Source organism: Puma concolor, chromosome D4, assembly GCF_028749965.1.
Source record: "Puma concolor isolate L17-30 chromosome D4, mPumCon1.1.hap2, whole genome shotgun sequence".
Lineage (NCBI taxonomy): Eukaryota > Metazoa > Chordata > Mammalia > Carnivora > Felidae > Puma > Puma concolor.
This window is the reverse complement of record NC_141679.1, coordinates 14,654,084-14,671,561: the sequence shown is the minus strand read 5'-3', so window position 1 is coordinate 14,671,561 and position 17,478 is coordinate 14,654,084. Positions and strand designations below refer to the sequence as shown.

The 17,478-nt window shown below is 41.7% G+C and overlaps 1 protein-coding gene across 5 annotated transcripts in view; it reads right to left on the bottom strand.

The window, feature by feature from the left end:
* GDA (guanine deaminase) overlaps positions 1-17,478 on the bottom strand; it is a 172,110-nt gene that overhangs the window by 16,931 nt on the left and 137,701 nt on the right. For all 5 annotated transcript variants that reach the window (XM_086685008.1, XM_086685007.1, XM_086685006.1 and 2 more), the window contains 7 exons: positions 13,134-13,221; positions 11,539-11,644; positions 10,072-10,099; positions 8,555-8,662; positions 5,925-6,032; positions 3,269-3,366; positions 2,359-2,426 (listed from right to left, as the gene is read on the bottom strand). In XM_086685008.1, coding sequence (XP_086541134.1) covers positions 2,359-2,426; positions 3,269-3,366; positions 5,925-6,032; positions 8,555-8,662; positions 10,072-10,099; positions 11,539-11,644; positions 13,134-13,221 — 604 coding nt within the window. The remainder of the gene's footprint in view (positions 1-2,358; positions 2,427-3,268; positions 3,367-5,924; positions 6,033-8,554; positions 8,663-10,071; positions 10,100-11,538; positions 11,645-13,133; positions 13,222-17,478) is intronic.

The following is a 17,478-nucleotide window of genomic DNA, read 5'->3' as shown; positions in this document are numbered from 1 at the left end:
AGCCCAGATCTGTCTCCACTGATGATAGACAGGGTGAACAAAGTACTTTTGGACCTGCTGTCTCTCTACAGTATGAGGTTAAATGACGTTCTGGAGCCTCCAGGGGACAGGCAGGTTGTTATATAAAGGGCATATTCAGAAAAGGGTGGAATGTAGAGGGGATATTTCAACAGAAACTATGTAAAATGCAATAGCATTCTCCAAATGCGTAAGTGAATATATCATATTTAATCAAATCTTTGGTCAGTACACCAACATTGATTTTTCCTTTAAACCACTCTTTGTTGACTGGTGCAATGTGCCAGGAATGTGCTAAGCACTTTGCATGCATTTTTTTTTCATTTAAGCTTCAAAACAAGCTTATAAGGTACACATAGCTATAACTGTTGTTATTGTAATTACAAAATGAAGTCTTAGAAAATTAAGGTAATTTGCTCAAAGTCTTACAGCTAATAAGTGACAGTTTTACCTAAAGGCTTTATGCATTGCTATACAACCCAAAGTCAAGAACTAGAAGTCATGTGATGAATTTTTTTAAGTTTTTATTTATTTATTTTGAGAACGAGAGAGAGAGCGCGTGCGCACAAGTAGGGTATGGGCAGAGAGAGGGAGACAGAATCCCAAGCAGGCTCCACACTGTCAGTGCAGAGTCCGAGGGGGAGCTCAAACACTTGAACCGTGAGATCATGACCTGAGCGGAGATCAAGAGTCGACAATTAACCAGCTGAACCCCCCAGGCACCCCTGAAAGTCGTATGATGAATTTAAATCATGGAGACCAAAATCCTAGAAAATTGGAAAGCAACACTTACCTGATTTTTGGCTGCCTACAAAATTTGTCATTAACTGACTAGCATGTAACAAAAATTCTTGGCCATGTTTTCCTTATTCATTAAAGCTCTTCTGTGAAGGTAAAATCACCACCTTAACACCTGTGACTCTACCCAAGTATTGCCACAGTCTCAGTGATTGAAGCCTTAAATTAGAATAAAAAAAAATCTTAATTCTTTTGATTCATGTAAAATTGGGGGAGAAAATCTAACATAGCACACATCTTTAAAAATATTAATAATTCATTTTGTACTATTGTATATCTTACCAACATTGCTGGTATGAAATTGACTGAAACAGCGGTGCCTGGTTGGCTCAGTCGGTTAAGCGTCTGACTCCTTTTTCAGCTCAGGTTATGATCTCAAGGTTGGTGGGATCGAGCCCTGCCTCAGGCTCTGTGCTGACAGTGCAGGGCCTGCTTGGGATTCTCCCTCTGTTTCTCCTCTCTCTACCCCTCCCCCACTCACGCTCATTCACATGCTCTCTCAAAAATAAATAAATAAGCATTAAAAAAAAAAAGGAATGGAAAATAAATCCTTGTGCCCTACACCCATTTAAAAATTTTTTTAGTTTATTCACACACAGTAATAAAAGGTTCACGGCAGATATGCCTAGACATTCGGCCTGTCTCATATTTCCAAAGTGAGAAGCACTGCACATACTCAGGAAAAACAATTAAAATGTGCTGCGAACAAAAAAAGACATCTCTAATTCCTCAGACACCTGGACTGTCCTTCAACACAGCCAACGACAGACTACCTGCGGGAAGTGGAATCTCATTTTGTGAAACACTGCTTAAAAGCAAAACAAGTTCTCAACATACCACCGAGTTCGCAATGCTGGCCTCGATAGAATCTGAGCTTACTATGTGGCAAGGTCAAATAATTTTCTGTTGAGACAGTATTTGCGATGACATAGTTATTAAAAACTGAAACCGTACAAACCCAAACCATCAAAACCTAGCCAGAAGGACAAAACAAAAGGGGAACAAAAATCAAGGAGCTTTAAAAAAACAACAACAAAAAACCTTTAAAACACTTAGAAGGACTTACCCTTTATCACCCAATCTCTGAACAGGAAGCAAGGATAATGGCCTTCAGGAGGTTAGTATCATCAAAACCCCTTCTTACTGCTTCCAACCTTACCATTTTATCAGCTCGAGACAGTACTAGCAGATAATACAACTATTTTTAATACATTTTTTTAATGTTTATTTTATTTGCTTTTGAGACAGAGAGCAAGACGGAGCGTGAGCAGGGGAGGGGCAGGGAGAGAGGGAGACACAGAATCCTAAGCAGGCTCCAGGCTCTGAGCTGTCAGCACAGAACCCCACATGGGGTTCAAACTCACGAACTGCGAGATCATGACCTAAGCAGAAATCAGACGCTTAATTGACTGAGCCACCCAGGCATCCCATAAAACTTTTTTTTTTTTTTTAACATAGAACTGTTACCTGAAAATTAGTCACATCAGAAAGTTACGCACTTACTCAACCACTTTGCTTAGGTCCAAATAGCAAACTACTGACCTGTACCAAGCCCTATTTTCACTTTGTGTTTCATGACTTCAAGGACATTGAGAAAGCCGCTGCTGAGCCTGTAGAGAGAGGAAAGAGTCAGGGCAAGGAGACCCACATGCTTCCAACAAAGAAAGGACACCAACAGTACTGATGGTGATTTCACTACACTTGGTTCCTGTCACATCGGCTCTCATGTTGGTACAAACTCATTAGCCACATCAGATCACCTGAGTCCCGGAGGAACACACAATCATAAAGGATCTTTAATCCTTGGGTTGAGGTTAATCTCAGGAGGGTACAAAGCAGCAAGAAGCAGAAGGGAAAGCAGGGGAATCATTTGTAAGGAGAGATAAATGAAGCAATTCGACCTTGCAGTTAGTGCAAAAGTCTTATTGGTCTTCAGTGTTTTTTGTTTGTTTTGGTTTGTTTTTAACCAACTCGTCCTTCTATGTGGAGACGTACAAATTATAAAGCATCACCTCTCCTCTCCGTCTGGAATAATTTGTTGCCCTGAATGAGTCGGGACTTGCAAGGCCAGAGAAAGGGGATACCACCGGAAGAGGGGGTGCAGGCTGATGCGTCGGGGCCTGGCAGTTCACAGGCTGCCGCTGAGAACCGCAGAAACTAGGAGAGAAGGGTCTAGGATGAATTCCAGACGTGAGGCATTGCGCAGACTCAGAAATTTTAAAAGACGCTGTGTTCTTCGCGTGCATACTCCGCACAAAGTGTCCTCTTTCGAGTGCCCTTTCTGTCCCCTAAGGCTCGGGGGAATGTCTGTGTGCCTCCCTGGTCCCTGTCCCAATCAGATAGGCCTCTAGAAGAGGGACACTAAAGACATGACTGAGGAAACGGAGGTCTTTGGGCTGCTAACTCACACCCCAAATGCTCACCAGCTACCGACCGATTACCGCCTACTTACGATAGGTTAGAATTGGGGCAGTGTGAGAGCGCCGCTCCCCGCTCCCTGAACACCTTGAGTTCCTCGGCGGAAAGGTAGCAGCCGTGCGCCATCACTGTCTGGAGAGAAGAGTACCCCGCGTGGAGTTTACCACTTAACAATGTTTGGTGAGTCTTCACTCACAGCGAGACGTTACAGGTACACGCAGCTGCTGCGGCTGGCCTCGTCCCCACAAGAGCATTTATGATCACTCTTATGGATAAAATCCCTGTGTACCGGGTACCCCCTCAAAAGAGGCCCGTATGAACATGGGGTCACACGAGGCTCAGCAAGTTTTGTGGCTCTTACCGTTTTCTCTTTTTCATCTGGAAAATAACGAGGGTCCAGGTTACCGGCAGTATAGGATACCCACCCCGCCCAAAGATACTACGATGGCTTCATCGCCACCCTAAGAAAACAGCCACGTTATTTTATTTCTTAACTCTACGTGGGGAGCAACTGGTGGGGCCGTGCTTGTTCCCATCCTGATCAGAACTTTCTAGAAGTGAGCTTTCCTTTGCCAGCACATGGAAGCTGTGGGGGTAATCCTGGAAACCGTCGTTCTTTATTTCTGCTCCTAGTAAAACATACGCACGACGCTCTTGACACATAAAACCATATAATCTTTGTCCATCTATTTGTTTTTTTTTTTTAATTGAAGTATAGTTTACACGACCAAATAAGCTTTGTTTTATCACCCATATTCACATTTTCACAAAAATTAGGAAACGTGATGTCTTATAAGCGTTAACGTGGAAGGTAAAATGGATCAAAGAAGGTGGGCGGTGTGCACACACAGGAGAATTTTCTGTTCAGTCCTGGTAATAATTTGTGGGTTTTCCTGAATGAGACTTGCCTCTTTCTTATGGCATATATCCATACAGACACATAGAACGTAATATTACTCAGCTATAACAAAGGATGAGATCATGCCATCTGTGACAACGTGGATGGACCTAGAGAGTATTATGCTAAGTGAAATATGCCAGACAGAGAAAGACAAATACCAGAGGATTTCACTCATGTGTGGAATCTAAAACAAAGAAAAATGAATAAGCAAACAAACAGAAGCAGAAGCAGACCTGCAAACACAGGAAACAAATGGAGGGTTGCCAGAGAGGAAGGTAGGCGGGGAGGGAGAGAATGGGTGAAGGGGAGTGGGAGACACAGGCTTCCAGTTCTGGAAGAAGTCATGGAAATAAAAGGCACAGCACAGGGCATATAGTCAATATATACAGGTACTATAACGGCATTGTGTGGTGACATGGGGTAGCGACACTTGTGGTGAGCACAACACAAAGCAAAGTTGAATCACTACATTGTATACTGAAATTAATGTAACATTGGGTGTCAACTATACTCAAATTTTTAAAAATTAAAATAAAAAAAAAAAACGGCTTTACTCGTTCAAAATTCTTTTCCCCTCAGTACAAAACCCGTTTTCAAACAGCTTTCTCTTTTGGGAGGCACGGTTCCGTGACCACAGAATTAATAAAATAAAATTTTCCCAAGCTCTATGCAAATAAAATTAACATGCAGCTAGAAGGTTAATTTATTAATCACATGGAAATAGATGTAGAGAAGGATGAAAATTACAGTGTAGCAATTAAAGACCTATGTAAGGGATTAATCTTTCAGATTAGTCATATTCAGCCCTCTGTTCACATAAGTCCAGAAGAACTGATTTGCTGCAGTACTTAAACTCTCCATGCACTTTGTACAATTCATTGAAGGCCAAGGCTAAAGGGTATACTGTGGAATGAAGTCTCTCCTCACTATATTAATCTAAATTAATGTAAAATTATTTAATTATGAAAGTAATATCACTCATTTTTTTAAAGCAATAGCAGAGTGTTTAAAAACAAAGAGTAAAAAGTCCTTCTGCCTTCGCCCTCAGGAGGATCACTTTTAACATTCAATGTTTGTATTCCAGATAATTTCTTTCTAACTGAGCATGCAACCCACACAACATCAAGCAATACTGTACAAGCATTCTTCCTTGTAAGCCTGGATACGATACATCATTCTTGTGAATGTTGGATAAAATTTTAATTATGAATGTTCTATAATCTAAACAATCCCCCACTGATAGATATTTTCTAACTTTCACATTAATTAACATTCCTATTCATATCCCGTACAGAATGGATCCTTAAAAACGTATCTGCTAACTCAAGGAAATGCGTATTTATATTCTAATGGATACTGACAAAATGTCCTTAGGCCAAACGACCTATCCTCCTTCTAAGAAGCCTTTAGATTTCTTTACTGGGATGAAACTTCAGGTCATTTTTAACTATCTACCCACATATGTGCATGCTCTAGTTTGGGAAATGCACATAGGTTGGAGAAGTCTGGAGATTACTATTGAGATTTTATTTTATTATTATTATTTTTATTTGAGAGAGAGAGAGAGAGAGAGAGAGAGAGAGAGAGAGAGAGAGAGAATCTTAAGCAGGCTCCATGCTCAACACAAAGCCCAACATGGGGCTCGATCCCACAACCCCAGGATCATGACCTGAGCCAAAATCAAGAGTCAGAGGCTCTACTGACTGAACCATGTAGGTGCTCCTGAGATCTTAAAATGTAGATAAATATGCCCTGCTGTATACAGGTTATGTCACGATATGCAATGTACCTTATTTGTCAGAAGATTGTTCCTATCATACACATCTGTGTAGTTTTTATAATCGGGAAATAAGTTCTTCACAGCTGCTACTTCACTGGTGTTCTCACTTATGTGGCTCTACAAGAAAAGAAATAATAGTTTCAATTTTCTAATGTCAAATACCATCAGAAATTATACTTCTTCCCCAAAAGGATAAGGATGGATTCTACTTGCCTATGTAAGACCACGAAGAATGTACAAGTGTTCTATTGAAAGCAATGATACATATCATATATAACAGCTGCATGAAAATTTAACTATGACTATGTCATTACATGAGCATGTAATGTTCTAACCCTAACCCTAAGCCAATGTTATGTTCTTCCAATGAAGTCTTTTCAAATCCCATACTATGTTAGGAACAAATGAAAGTAAAAAGTAGTTGAAAAGGGTCAAGAGCCTAGCCATCGGTGGCAATTTGCTTCTGGGGTTAGCCGTTTAAGATAAGAGTTTAAGGGCCACAAAGGGACAGACAGCATGGTTCCCTCATAAGAAAACTAGAATTTGAACAAGGAGAGCTAAATGTTAGCTCAAGTTCTGAGCCTAATTGTGTGTCTTAGGGTGAGTCAGCTACTTCCTTTGGCCTCCACATTCTCAGCTCTCAAATATGAGGGTTGTGCTAAGTGAGTGATTTTCCAAAAATTCATATAAAAATTCATAGACATCCAATATGTAAAAGGCATCAGCAAGTTGCCTTTCAGGAAGAAGCAGGGTTGGGATTTTGGAAGCCTGTCGTCATTCTGTCCCCTTTGTCACCTTCCAGAATGAGCTCCTGTGCAGAAAACAGTTTGACAATAACTGAGCCAGACAATCTTGAAGTCACCAAAAAAGAGCCCATAAGAATCCACATGCAATCAAAACAAATGAATCCTGGCCCCCACACCTGCAGAACATCACAAACCCCAACAGGGCAGAAAGTGTTTTTGAGACACAACACTTGGGTGTAACCACCTCACTCCCTAGCCTAAAACAAAAATCACTCCAGACCAACTGGTGATGAGTACATATTATGGGGGGGAAAAAAAACCTCATGAGCAAGTTGCCATTTTCAAGAATGGCAATACCATTTCCCTTCTCCGTGAAGTAGAGTGTCAGTCAAATAAATAGAAGAAAAAAAGAGCCATGTTCTAAAAATAGAGTATTCCACCTAGAGGGTGAGCTTTATCCTGTCCTTGAGGAAACTTAGACCACTGAAGAAATGCCTGGGCATCTGAAGGGAAAAAAGGACAACCAGATGATTCATGTCATTGTAATAAATTTGAGGAGACGTTAAATGCACATGCACACATTCATACATCCCCAGCAAGGACACGCTTGATTTGGCTGTGTCTTCATGGAGCTCAGGACAGACTACCCCCAACTATGGCACTGTGGCATATTGTATTACTTTAAGCCGAAGGAAAATAGCTGAAGTGGGAAGGTCACTCTGACCTTCCTCCACCCTTCTTCCCTGAAACAGGGAAATAAAATAAAACTCTTGTGTGAGGGGTGCCCACCCTATACTTGGAGGGAAGAAGCATCCTTATCGCTGAAGACAAAAGGATGCCCAGAAGAATCCAAACCAAAGATCATATTCCTCCATGACTGTGCACTCATCACCCAACCTAGCCTAGAAATGCTCTGGGCTCTTTCTTTGGGTTTTCATTTCCTTATTAAGTCTCCTGTATCATGTAAAGCTGAGATTAAATACCTTTGTATGCTTTTCCCTTTTTAATCTGTCTTTGTCAATTTAGTTTTCAGATGTGGCCAGGGACTCTAAGAAGGTTAAGGAAAACTTTTTCCTCCCCTACAATTATGTGGGATTGAATAAAAAATACAAATATCACAGTCCACAAAAAACGGGGGGTAATGAGAAGAGTTGAGAAGCCCAAACAAAATAAATCTTATTAAAACAAAACAGAACACCTTCCACTCTGATATAGAATCAATGTGTTGTCTCTCTCTTCCCTTGCCCATTGTGATAAGATAGTCAACTCTTAAGAGGGAAAATTGGAGTGCAGTACATGATGAAGCCCGGAGGATGTGTGAAGGGGAGCTTGCAACCCCCAATTTTAACCTAGCTGGAAGCTTTAGAAGGGTTTTATTCCTAAATTGCGACCATTTAATGACAAAGTAAGATATGCTTTTTCTGTTCCTGATTTCAAATTAAGAAACTCAGAACAAAAGGGCTTTTAAATGCATTTTTGCAAGTAGAAATTAGGTTCTTTTTGCTTTTCAAATAATGGGTGGTTCCTCCAAAAATCAAGGACTAGAACACTGACAAAAAGTATCAAATAAAAGAGAGAAGTAGGAAAGAAATGCCTGAAATTTATCCTACAGAGAACAGGTAACCGGTGTGTCGTCGGTCTGGCTTGGTTACTCATGACGTCCTTGTCTCTCCAAAGCCTGATCAGAGAAGACCAAGGGTAAAAGGAGCTTCAGGTTTCTTACCTGAGAAATGAAAGGAGTGGATTTAGGTGACGTCTGTAAGAGCCCTTCCTGTGCTGTGATGCTATCTCTCTAGATCTCAGGAGAAGAATTGGAGATTTACTGCAAGAATTTAGGGTACTGAGAAGTCTTGCCGGTTTGGACAGAGGCAGAACTAGGGGGAAAACACCCACCTGAATGTGCAAATTATGGGTCTTCGCGAGGTTTCCCAGTTTACCCAACAAAGTCTCAGAGCAGGAAAGGGAAAAACGTGGTGTCACTATGGGCTTCACTCTAGAATACTGGAAATAATATAAAGAGCAATTAGTCAGGAAACCATGGATATCATGACTGTGTAGCAGACCCTAACATGCGTATCATACACATATAACTATGCTTTCATTTTGGGGGACAGTCTTCCATTCTTTTTTTTTTTTTTTTTTTTTTAAATTTTTTTTTTTTTTCAACGTTTATTTATTTTGGGGACAGAGAGAGAGACAGAGCATGAACGGGGGAGGGGCAGAGAGAGAGGGAGACACAGAATCGGAAACAGGCTCCAGGCTCTGAGCCATCAGCCCAGAGCCCGACGCGGGGCTCGAACTCACGGACCGCGAGATCGTGACCTGGCTGAAGTCGGACGCTTAACCGACTGCGCCACCCAGGCGCCCCCAGTCTTCCATTCTAACAGCGGGTGGAAGTTTTGGGTTTCATGGAAATGGCTCATGACTGAGGACAATGGAGACAAGATTCTACAGCACCAAGTTCAATGGAAGAAGATTCTGGCCTAAATGACAGACACCCCGAGTCACACATTCACATGAAGGCTCAGACAAGGCCTTGACTGGGTGGCCTTCATGAAGAGAAACGGGAAACAGAAGAACATCCGAAGGAGGCCACTGGGGAGACTAAACGTGAGCTGGAGGCCTATTCACCACCTACATCTTGGGGAGGTGTGCTGGCCGTGGCCTCCCTCGGGACGTTTAGTGGCAGCATTGGCTCTGATGTGACCCAGGGTAAAGGCTGAACAGGAGAGAAGGGCTCGGAGAGCAGTAGTGAAGATGAGGACCCAGGAGGCTGCAGGTAGATCTCCCGAGATTGGATTGAAACTAATGGATTTCTTAGATTTTCAATCAGACCTCAAAAGGTGGTAAAGGAAGGGGCTGGCTTGCACAGTGGAGCTAAGAACCAGCATGCTGGGGTCGGGAAAGGAAACAGCACTGCCACCAAGGCTCACCGACACTAGGGCATTGCAAAGAGGAGTGTCTGAATGCCTGCAGGCCATGTGATATATCACACATTAGGCACCAAGGCAGCCAACGGCTGGGGCATCAGGGTGGACACAACCTGTGCTTCAGACCAGATCAGGGAGTACAAGAGGCCAGAGTCAACGTTGAGGTAGCCAACTTCCAGTTTTTACCAATCTTTCCACATCCGTGAAGCCCCCTCCTACCTCCCCAGGGACCAGTCCTGTGAGATGAAAAGGTTCTAGAGAAGAGGAAGGGAAAACCACAGAGAAGACAAAAAAAGCCTGACCTCACAGAGCTGGGTTGATGGGTCCACTGTAGGAACAATTTAAGGCTCTGGGAAAATATTTCTGCATGCATGGAGTAAGCCATACACACGCAGACTAATCTTTACCAACAACTTAATAACGCATCCTGCAAACAGCACAAAGGCAATCCAAAAACAAGCTGGGAACAAGCTTACTTACGTTCTTTTGGAGCATTCTCGACACAAATCTGAAATACAGCAACAAATAGGAAAATAGAAAAATTTGGCATTTAAAAATACGTTTTTAAAAAGGGTGAAAACATGATCCTCACAGGTCCTAACTTCCAGACAAACATTTCCAACGCTCTACATGTTTCACCACCAGCAGTTAAAGATTAACAAGTAGTAATTATTCTGCTTTCTCACGTGCGGCCAGGGAGATAAAGTGCGAAATCACAGGGAACTGAAGTTTTATCATCTAACATCAGCTGGGCTGTTCGTAAGTATCCCCACAGCACGGAAGCCATTCTGCTGGCTTAAGCTCTATTTGGGGGAATATTGTAGGGTGTTACACTCCTTGGATATTAGAATCATGGAATCCTATGCACCTGGAGGTGTTTAGAAGCCATAGGACTCTCTCCTCCTAATTTTCCTTTATAGAGCAAAAGCTACTTTCTCACACATCATCATTCATTTCCAAAGGCCAGGTGCTCCTGGGCACAGACGATGGAGTAAGGCAGAAGGAATAGGCCAGAGGTGGCTGTGAATTGGGGGCAGGGGGCACCAGATGGGACCGGGTGACAATCTTACCCATTGTATCTGCAGGGACGGTAGTATCCGTAGGGCCTATGAAATACCTATTTGTGCCCTGGCCGAATATATTTACTAGCTAGCTTCCTGCCTACTGGTAGACCTTTGTTTTGGAACAAAACGCAGATTAAGGTTTACTACGATCACAAACACAGATCCATAGAAAAATTCAGCAAATGGCCGATGAGAAAAGGCGTGTTTCATTCTTTCTGGGAGCAGGTGACGGTTCCTAAGCCACCCTTTTCAGAGGACACATTTTAGGTGAAGGAAGTTTGGAACTGGAGAAAAGTTGGGCTTCTAAAACTTGCATCAGGATAGGTTAGGTCTTGGGGGAGATTTGAATCTAAAGAATGTTCTTCTGGATCTCTTGCATGTTGAGGGTCATACAACACAATTCCTTGTCAAATCAGATCCTAAAGGGACTATGGAAAAGCCATTAAAGAAGTGTAGATAGAGTATTTTGGGGATCCATAGAGTATCCCAAGGTCATCTTAAAAGAACAGAACAAAAACCCGTGATCTCAGGCAAGAGGATGACCCACAACCAAAAGTAATCTAATGAGCACACCACATATATTTAAAGCAAGTTCAATTTACAAAAGCCTCCATCTATACTAAAGGAGAGGGGAATGATAAATCATTAACTTTTAAAAAGAATCTTTCATTTCACAAAGGGGTTCACCCTAGGACTCCTATAACGAGTTCACAGAGGCTCCCAAACAGTATTGACATGCAATATTTTCTTTAGGACCAGACCAACCGCATAAAGTGGGGCAAACCCACACAGTGACATATGTGTATATCCGCCTGGTTCACAGAGGTTGCCTCCATCAGTGCTGCAAAGGGATGGCCCACAAGACAAATCAAGATGAATATACCTCTCTGTCTCCTCGATTGACACCTCAGTGGTCTCCTTGTATTCGGGAACAGTAACATTCAAATCCATGCAGACTTTGCCCACAAATGCCCGCTGCCCGAATTTATCTGTGAGGCACACACAAACAGAATCTGAAGTCATTCTTTTTCTCCCAAATGGTGTCTTTCCTAATCTTTCAATTAAAATCATTATGAAAACGTAAGTGAGAATGTATCATAAGCGGGGAATTTGACTTAGTTCTACCAGCAGCTCTCAGCCCTAAGGAACCTAGTCCTCATTAGAGGTGCTAGAGAAATTTTATTTTAGCTAGAAAGTTGAAGCTATGTGGGGTAATATTAATTTTTTTTTTTTTACAATGTCTGTGCCTCTGTCATAAGAGTCTTGCAAAAGCCTTTTTGCCTCTTTCCCCTGTAATTCGTTTTAATACCTGGCCATTATATTATTCTTCCCTAAAACCCCACCTTCATCAGATACCTCATCTGGCTTAAAATCTTGAGTGTCTGATGCACATACGAATCTGTGCATAGTCTGAACTGTCCCATCTCCCCCACCCCCTCCCCCACCCCACCCAGCAATGAATCCTGTCCTCCAGTTTAGCTACTCTGTTCCCTGCTTCCTGGATCTACTATGGATGTTCCTGCTCCCACGCCTCTGTCCATGTCATTTCCCCTGTTGGGAAGACATTTTCCTTTCTCCCCATTTTACGTCCTTTTGAACCCCGTTTAAAAGTCCCTTCCGTGAATTCTTTGCAGATGATCCAATTCTGAGTTTTCTCCGTCTCCTCCCAAAATAGCAATATATATTTTCAGTGCTACCCTTCAGGCCTCTGGTATAAACTACCTTAGCCAGCAAGCAGAAGCATCAGTGCATCAGCCAGAGGAGCCGGAGGTATTTACTTAGCATCTGCCATGTTCTGGGCACTGTGCAAGGTACAAATTTTGGAATCGCTCATCTAAATCCAGTCTCCTTTCTGCTTACTAGCTGTATGACTTGGGCATGTTCCGTCCTCTGAGCATCAGTTTATGCATCTGTAACATGAGGACATTAACGACTACTTCCAAAGGCTGTTTGCAACTGAGCGGCAATAATCCACACCGAGTGCTCCGTGTAAAGCCGGGCGTCTACCAAGAGCACAGCAGCTGTTACTACAGTTATTAATTAATGTGTGTAGCTATTAGTCAGTTAATCCTGTCTGGCTCCTCAAGGGCAGAGACGATTTTCTATTTCATTGTATTCCCAGCACCTCGCACAGTCTCCTAAGTGTAGCCAGCAGCCAACACAACATCTGCAGATCATAAAAAACTGTTGCCACAGTGACAATTAGTAAACCTGTTCCAAAATGCTCTAAATTAATACAAAAACCTCAGACCCGTATACACCATTCTGAAACCAAAACCATAGGTAAATAATCAAATTACTTAAACAACAGAAAACATCCAAGGGCCATACACAAACACCTAATTACACTCGCAAGAAAGGCGGTGCTCAAACTCCAGCAATTAAAAGGCGGGACTGCTCACAAGTAGAAGTCATTGCCGGACATGGTCTGACTGTCTTAGATGGATGTGCCCATACATCATGCTTTCATTTCCTCACCTGTAATTTCTGCAAGGAGCAGGGATGAGTCAGTGTGAATTGTTCCAAAGTAACAAGCCGTGGTTGTTCCATTCTTTAGTGTTCTCCTCTAAAAATAAATCACAAAACCATGAATCGCGTGTGCCCAGAAAAGTCACATGGCAGATGAAGACGAAAATAGAATTCTAGTTTTTAATTTTAAAATGTTTTTATTTAAAGGTATGCCATCTTGATGTGAAGTACAGTTAAGGTAAATGGCAAAAGTATTTATATTCCAAAAGTGTGAACTGGAGGAGAAGCTGGTACTTTTGATTTCCTAGATTCACACAGTTTGGTGTCGCAGAATTCACAAAATGCAATACTAATTAATTCCTTGTTTTTTAGGATTATTTAAGGATACCCAAACTTTATTGCACCAAGGGGTGTAAATGAGATTTTTCTATCTATAAGAGGGCAAAATTATGCAGCCAGATTTCTAGTTCAACCTGGCAGATTGGTCACATGTATTTATCTCCCTTCCTTAGCAAATTTCCACTAATCTCACAGTAAAATTTATTAACACACAAGAAAGAGACATGAGCAGAGGAAACATTTCTATATCTTCCTAGACAAAAAAGAAAAAAAAAAACAACAAGGATGAGAACGTGGAGGTGACTTTGGAAGGAGAGAAAGAAGCATGGAGCTGTTAAGAGAGAATTGGCCGATAGTCCGTATACAAAAGATTAAACCCTGGCAGGACCCTTCTCCCCACTTGTTGAAATCAGCCACCCACCCAACCTGATCCTGCAGGAGATATTTACTCTTGCAGAAACTGTGTAGTATTTGAAGACTAGATATCCAATACTGCAAAGTATGGCAGACTGAAGAGTTTTAAGTGGATAATCTGGCTGACCCAAGGATCATGGGATCCTTGGTCATCACCCCCCACAACGTCACATATGCAACTCCCATCACTCCTGGCAGGACTGATGACTCTTTCCTAGAGAAGATGAATGGTTCTAGAAAGAAGATATCCTCACAATGGTATTTGGGGCCCACAGTTAGAAGGGCCATTCATTGCCTTCACTGTCCATCCTAGAATAAAGTTCACCAGTCAACACATGCTACTTCCCATCCAGACTCCCAATCAGCATCTTTGAGTGTCACACTTAAATATGGAATATATGTTTGAGGTTCAATAGATACTTGAGGAAAGCTACTCTAAAAAAAGAGAAGAAAGAGCAAAGAATCTGGGAAAAAATCTCAGAGAAAAGAGGCAATTTATAAGATCAGAATAAAGTTTGATTTAAAAAAAAATCTGGGGTGTCTGGATGGCTCAGTCCGTTGAGCATCTGACTCTTGATTTCGGCTCAAGTCATGATCTCACGGTTGGTGATATGGAGCCCCATGTTGGGCTCTGTGCTGACAGCATAAACCCTGCTTGGGATTCTCTCTCTCCCCCTCTCTCTGACCCACCCCCTCCACTCTCACACTCCCTCTCTCTCTCAAAATAAATAAATAAACTTTAAAAAAATAAATAAGGAGCATCTGGGTGGCTCAGTCAGTTAAGCATCCAACTTGGCTCAGGTCATGAGTTCAAGCCCTCTGAGGACAGCTCATATCCAGGAGCCTGCTTCAGAGTCTGTCTTCCGCTCTCTCTGCCCCTCCCCTACTCGTGCAGTCTCTCTCTCAAAAAAAAAAAATTAAAATTAAATAAGTAAATAAATAAATATCTATGATTAACATTCTCAATGAAATAAAAGAATATATTGCATCCACAAAACAAGAACAGAATGCTATGAAAATGAGAGAACAAGGGCTCTCCAACACTAAAGATTTTATAAATGAAATTTGAAAGTCAATAAAAGGGTTGTAGGATAAATTAAAAAAGAATCTCTCAGGGGGAAAAATATTTTGCACTTAAGATAATAGGGAAGAATATGCCATATTTTAACAGCTTCTACTCAGCTTCAGCCAAATGTTGAAAAAAAACAAGTGAGAGCCCAGTGACATCAGTTAGTCCCAAAAGTTGAGAGAATTGGGAAATCTGGATTTTTACATCAATCTTTTCAAATTAAGACACTTTGCATATGAAATAAAATGTGTTTGACTGCCAGAGATGTTTAGAGCCTGTCAGCTACAGATAAGTATTAACTCTCTGTCAGATTCACAAATCCAGGAGAAAGGGTAGTATCTTTTTTTTTTTTTTTTTTTTTTTTTTTTTTTTTTTAATCATCGGGATGGCCTACACGGCCTTTTGTTCAATGTTTATTTATTTTTGGGACAGAGAGAGACAGAGCATGAACGGGGGAGGGGCAGAGAGAGAGGGAGACACAGAATTGGAAACAGGCTCCAGGCTCTGGGTCATCAGCCCAGAGCCTGACGCGGGGCTCGAACTCACGGACCGCGAGATCGTGACCTGGCTGAAGTCGGACGCTCAACCGACTGCGCCACCCAGGCGCCCCGAAAGGGTAGTATCTTGACAGAGACATTGAATTCAATCTCTAGCAACCAGAAAAGCGCCTGAATTTGAGTGTGTGCTCATTAAATGTTTGTTGAATGAATACCTGAGGTAGCAGAATTACTAAGCAACAAGAGACATAAAGTGAACTAAAATCAGCATCCTTAGACGGATGGGAGAGGACATTTTACCCTTGAAAGAGAAATGGACCATTAGAACGGTAAGAGTGAATTAATGATTTGCAAACTTGGGCCACAGCATTCTCTATGAACATAGCACAAAAGAGACATGAAAGTATATGAAGATATTTCATTATTTTTCTAACAGGGCTCATCACAAGCTAAGTGTAGCCTGGAGGGAAGTATATATGGGGGGAAGGGAGGGGAGAGGTGGGGGCGGGGGGGGGAGAAATTTCCCAGAATGGAAGAGAGACAGGAGTTCTCATATTGAAAGAACTACATATTAAAGAGAATGAACTGAAAAAGAGATCCATAAGTGAGATCTCAGAACATCAAGAATAAAAAGAAAATCTTGAAGGCCAGCAAATTAGCCAGAAAGGAATACATGTCAGATTGACACCAGCCCATTAGATGCTGGTGGGAAAATCATTTTAAATAGAACTCTCTCCACAGCTAAAGTGCATCATTCAAGAGTCATAACAAAGTAAAACCATTTTTAGTAATTCAAGGATTTGGAAGGCTTATCACCCACCTTACTGGAAATGATTATCAGAAGCTAATTCTTCAAGAAAATGAAACATGAATACAAAAGGAAGACAGGGATCCAAGAAGCACAAGAAAAAGCAAGCACACGGTTAAATTAAGTACAGATGTTGAAAAATAAAGTGGAATTAAATTTTAAAATATTAAATTTAAAAGCTGAAGCTTATTTAAAAAATTTCTTTAATGTTCATTTATTTTTGAGAGAGAGACAGATCATGAGCGGGAGAGGAGCAGAGACAGAGAGATACAGAATCCGAAGCAGGCTCCAGGCTCCGAGCTGTCAGCACAGAGCGCAACACGGGGCTCGAACCCCCGAACTGTGAGATCATGACCTGAGCTGAAGTCAGATGCTTAGCCGACTGAGCCACCCAGCCACCCTGTAAGCTAAAGCTTATTTTAAATTAAGTGTAGACAGTGGAAAAAAAATGAAATCAAAACCTCAGATGATAGAACATAAGATGTGGTGGGAGGGGGAAGATGAAGAAGGGACAGTACATACTATATTCTTGTCTTCTTATATGGAAGAATATATTGAAAAATGATAGAAGACTTGTCTAACACTCTTAACAACTCAATGTTACAGAGACGTTAAAATGTCATATTGGCAGAGAACCCACACTCTTTTAAAAAATGGGCAGGGGGCGCCTGGATGGCTCAGTCAGTTAATTGTCTTTGACTTGGGTCATGACCTCACAGTTTGTGAGTTCAGGCCCTGACAGTATGGAGCCTGCTTGGGATTCTCTTTCTCTCTCTCTCTGCCCCTCCTTCACTCTCTCTCTCTTTCTCTCCCTCCCTCTCTCTCTCTCTCTCAGAATAAATAAACTTTAAAAAAATAAAATAAAATAAAAAATGGGCAGAATAATCATAAAAAAAAATTGACCTTTTGTTGGGTCATAAAATAAAGTGAACTAATTCCTGAGAAAAATAATCACATGAGTTGCACACCCTAACCAGAATAAGATGAAACTCAAAACGAAAACAGAAGTGTAATCTAACATTTTCTAAATTCTCAAAATTTCTCACCCTTTTCTAAAAATTTGGCTTGAAGATGAAATCAAAATTGTTGGCTCATTAGCAAGAAGGACGATGGAAGCACCGCACAGGCGCTGACAAGTCCTTCCTCTGACTCGGGGGTGGGGGTGGGGGGGATGGGGGAGATGGGGGGGAAGCTTTCACTGCGTGAGAAACTGCAGTTTCAAATTGG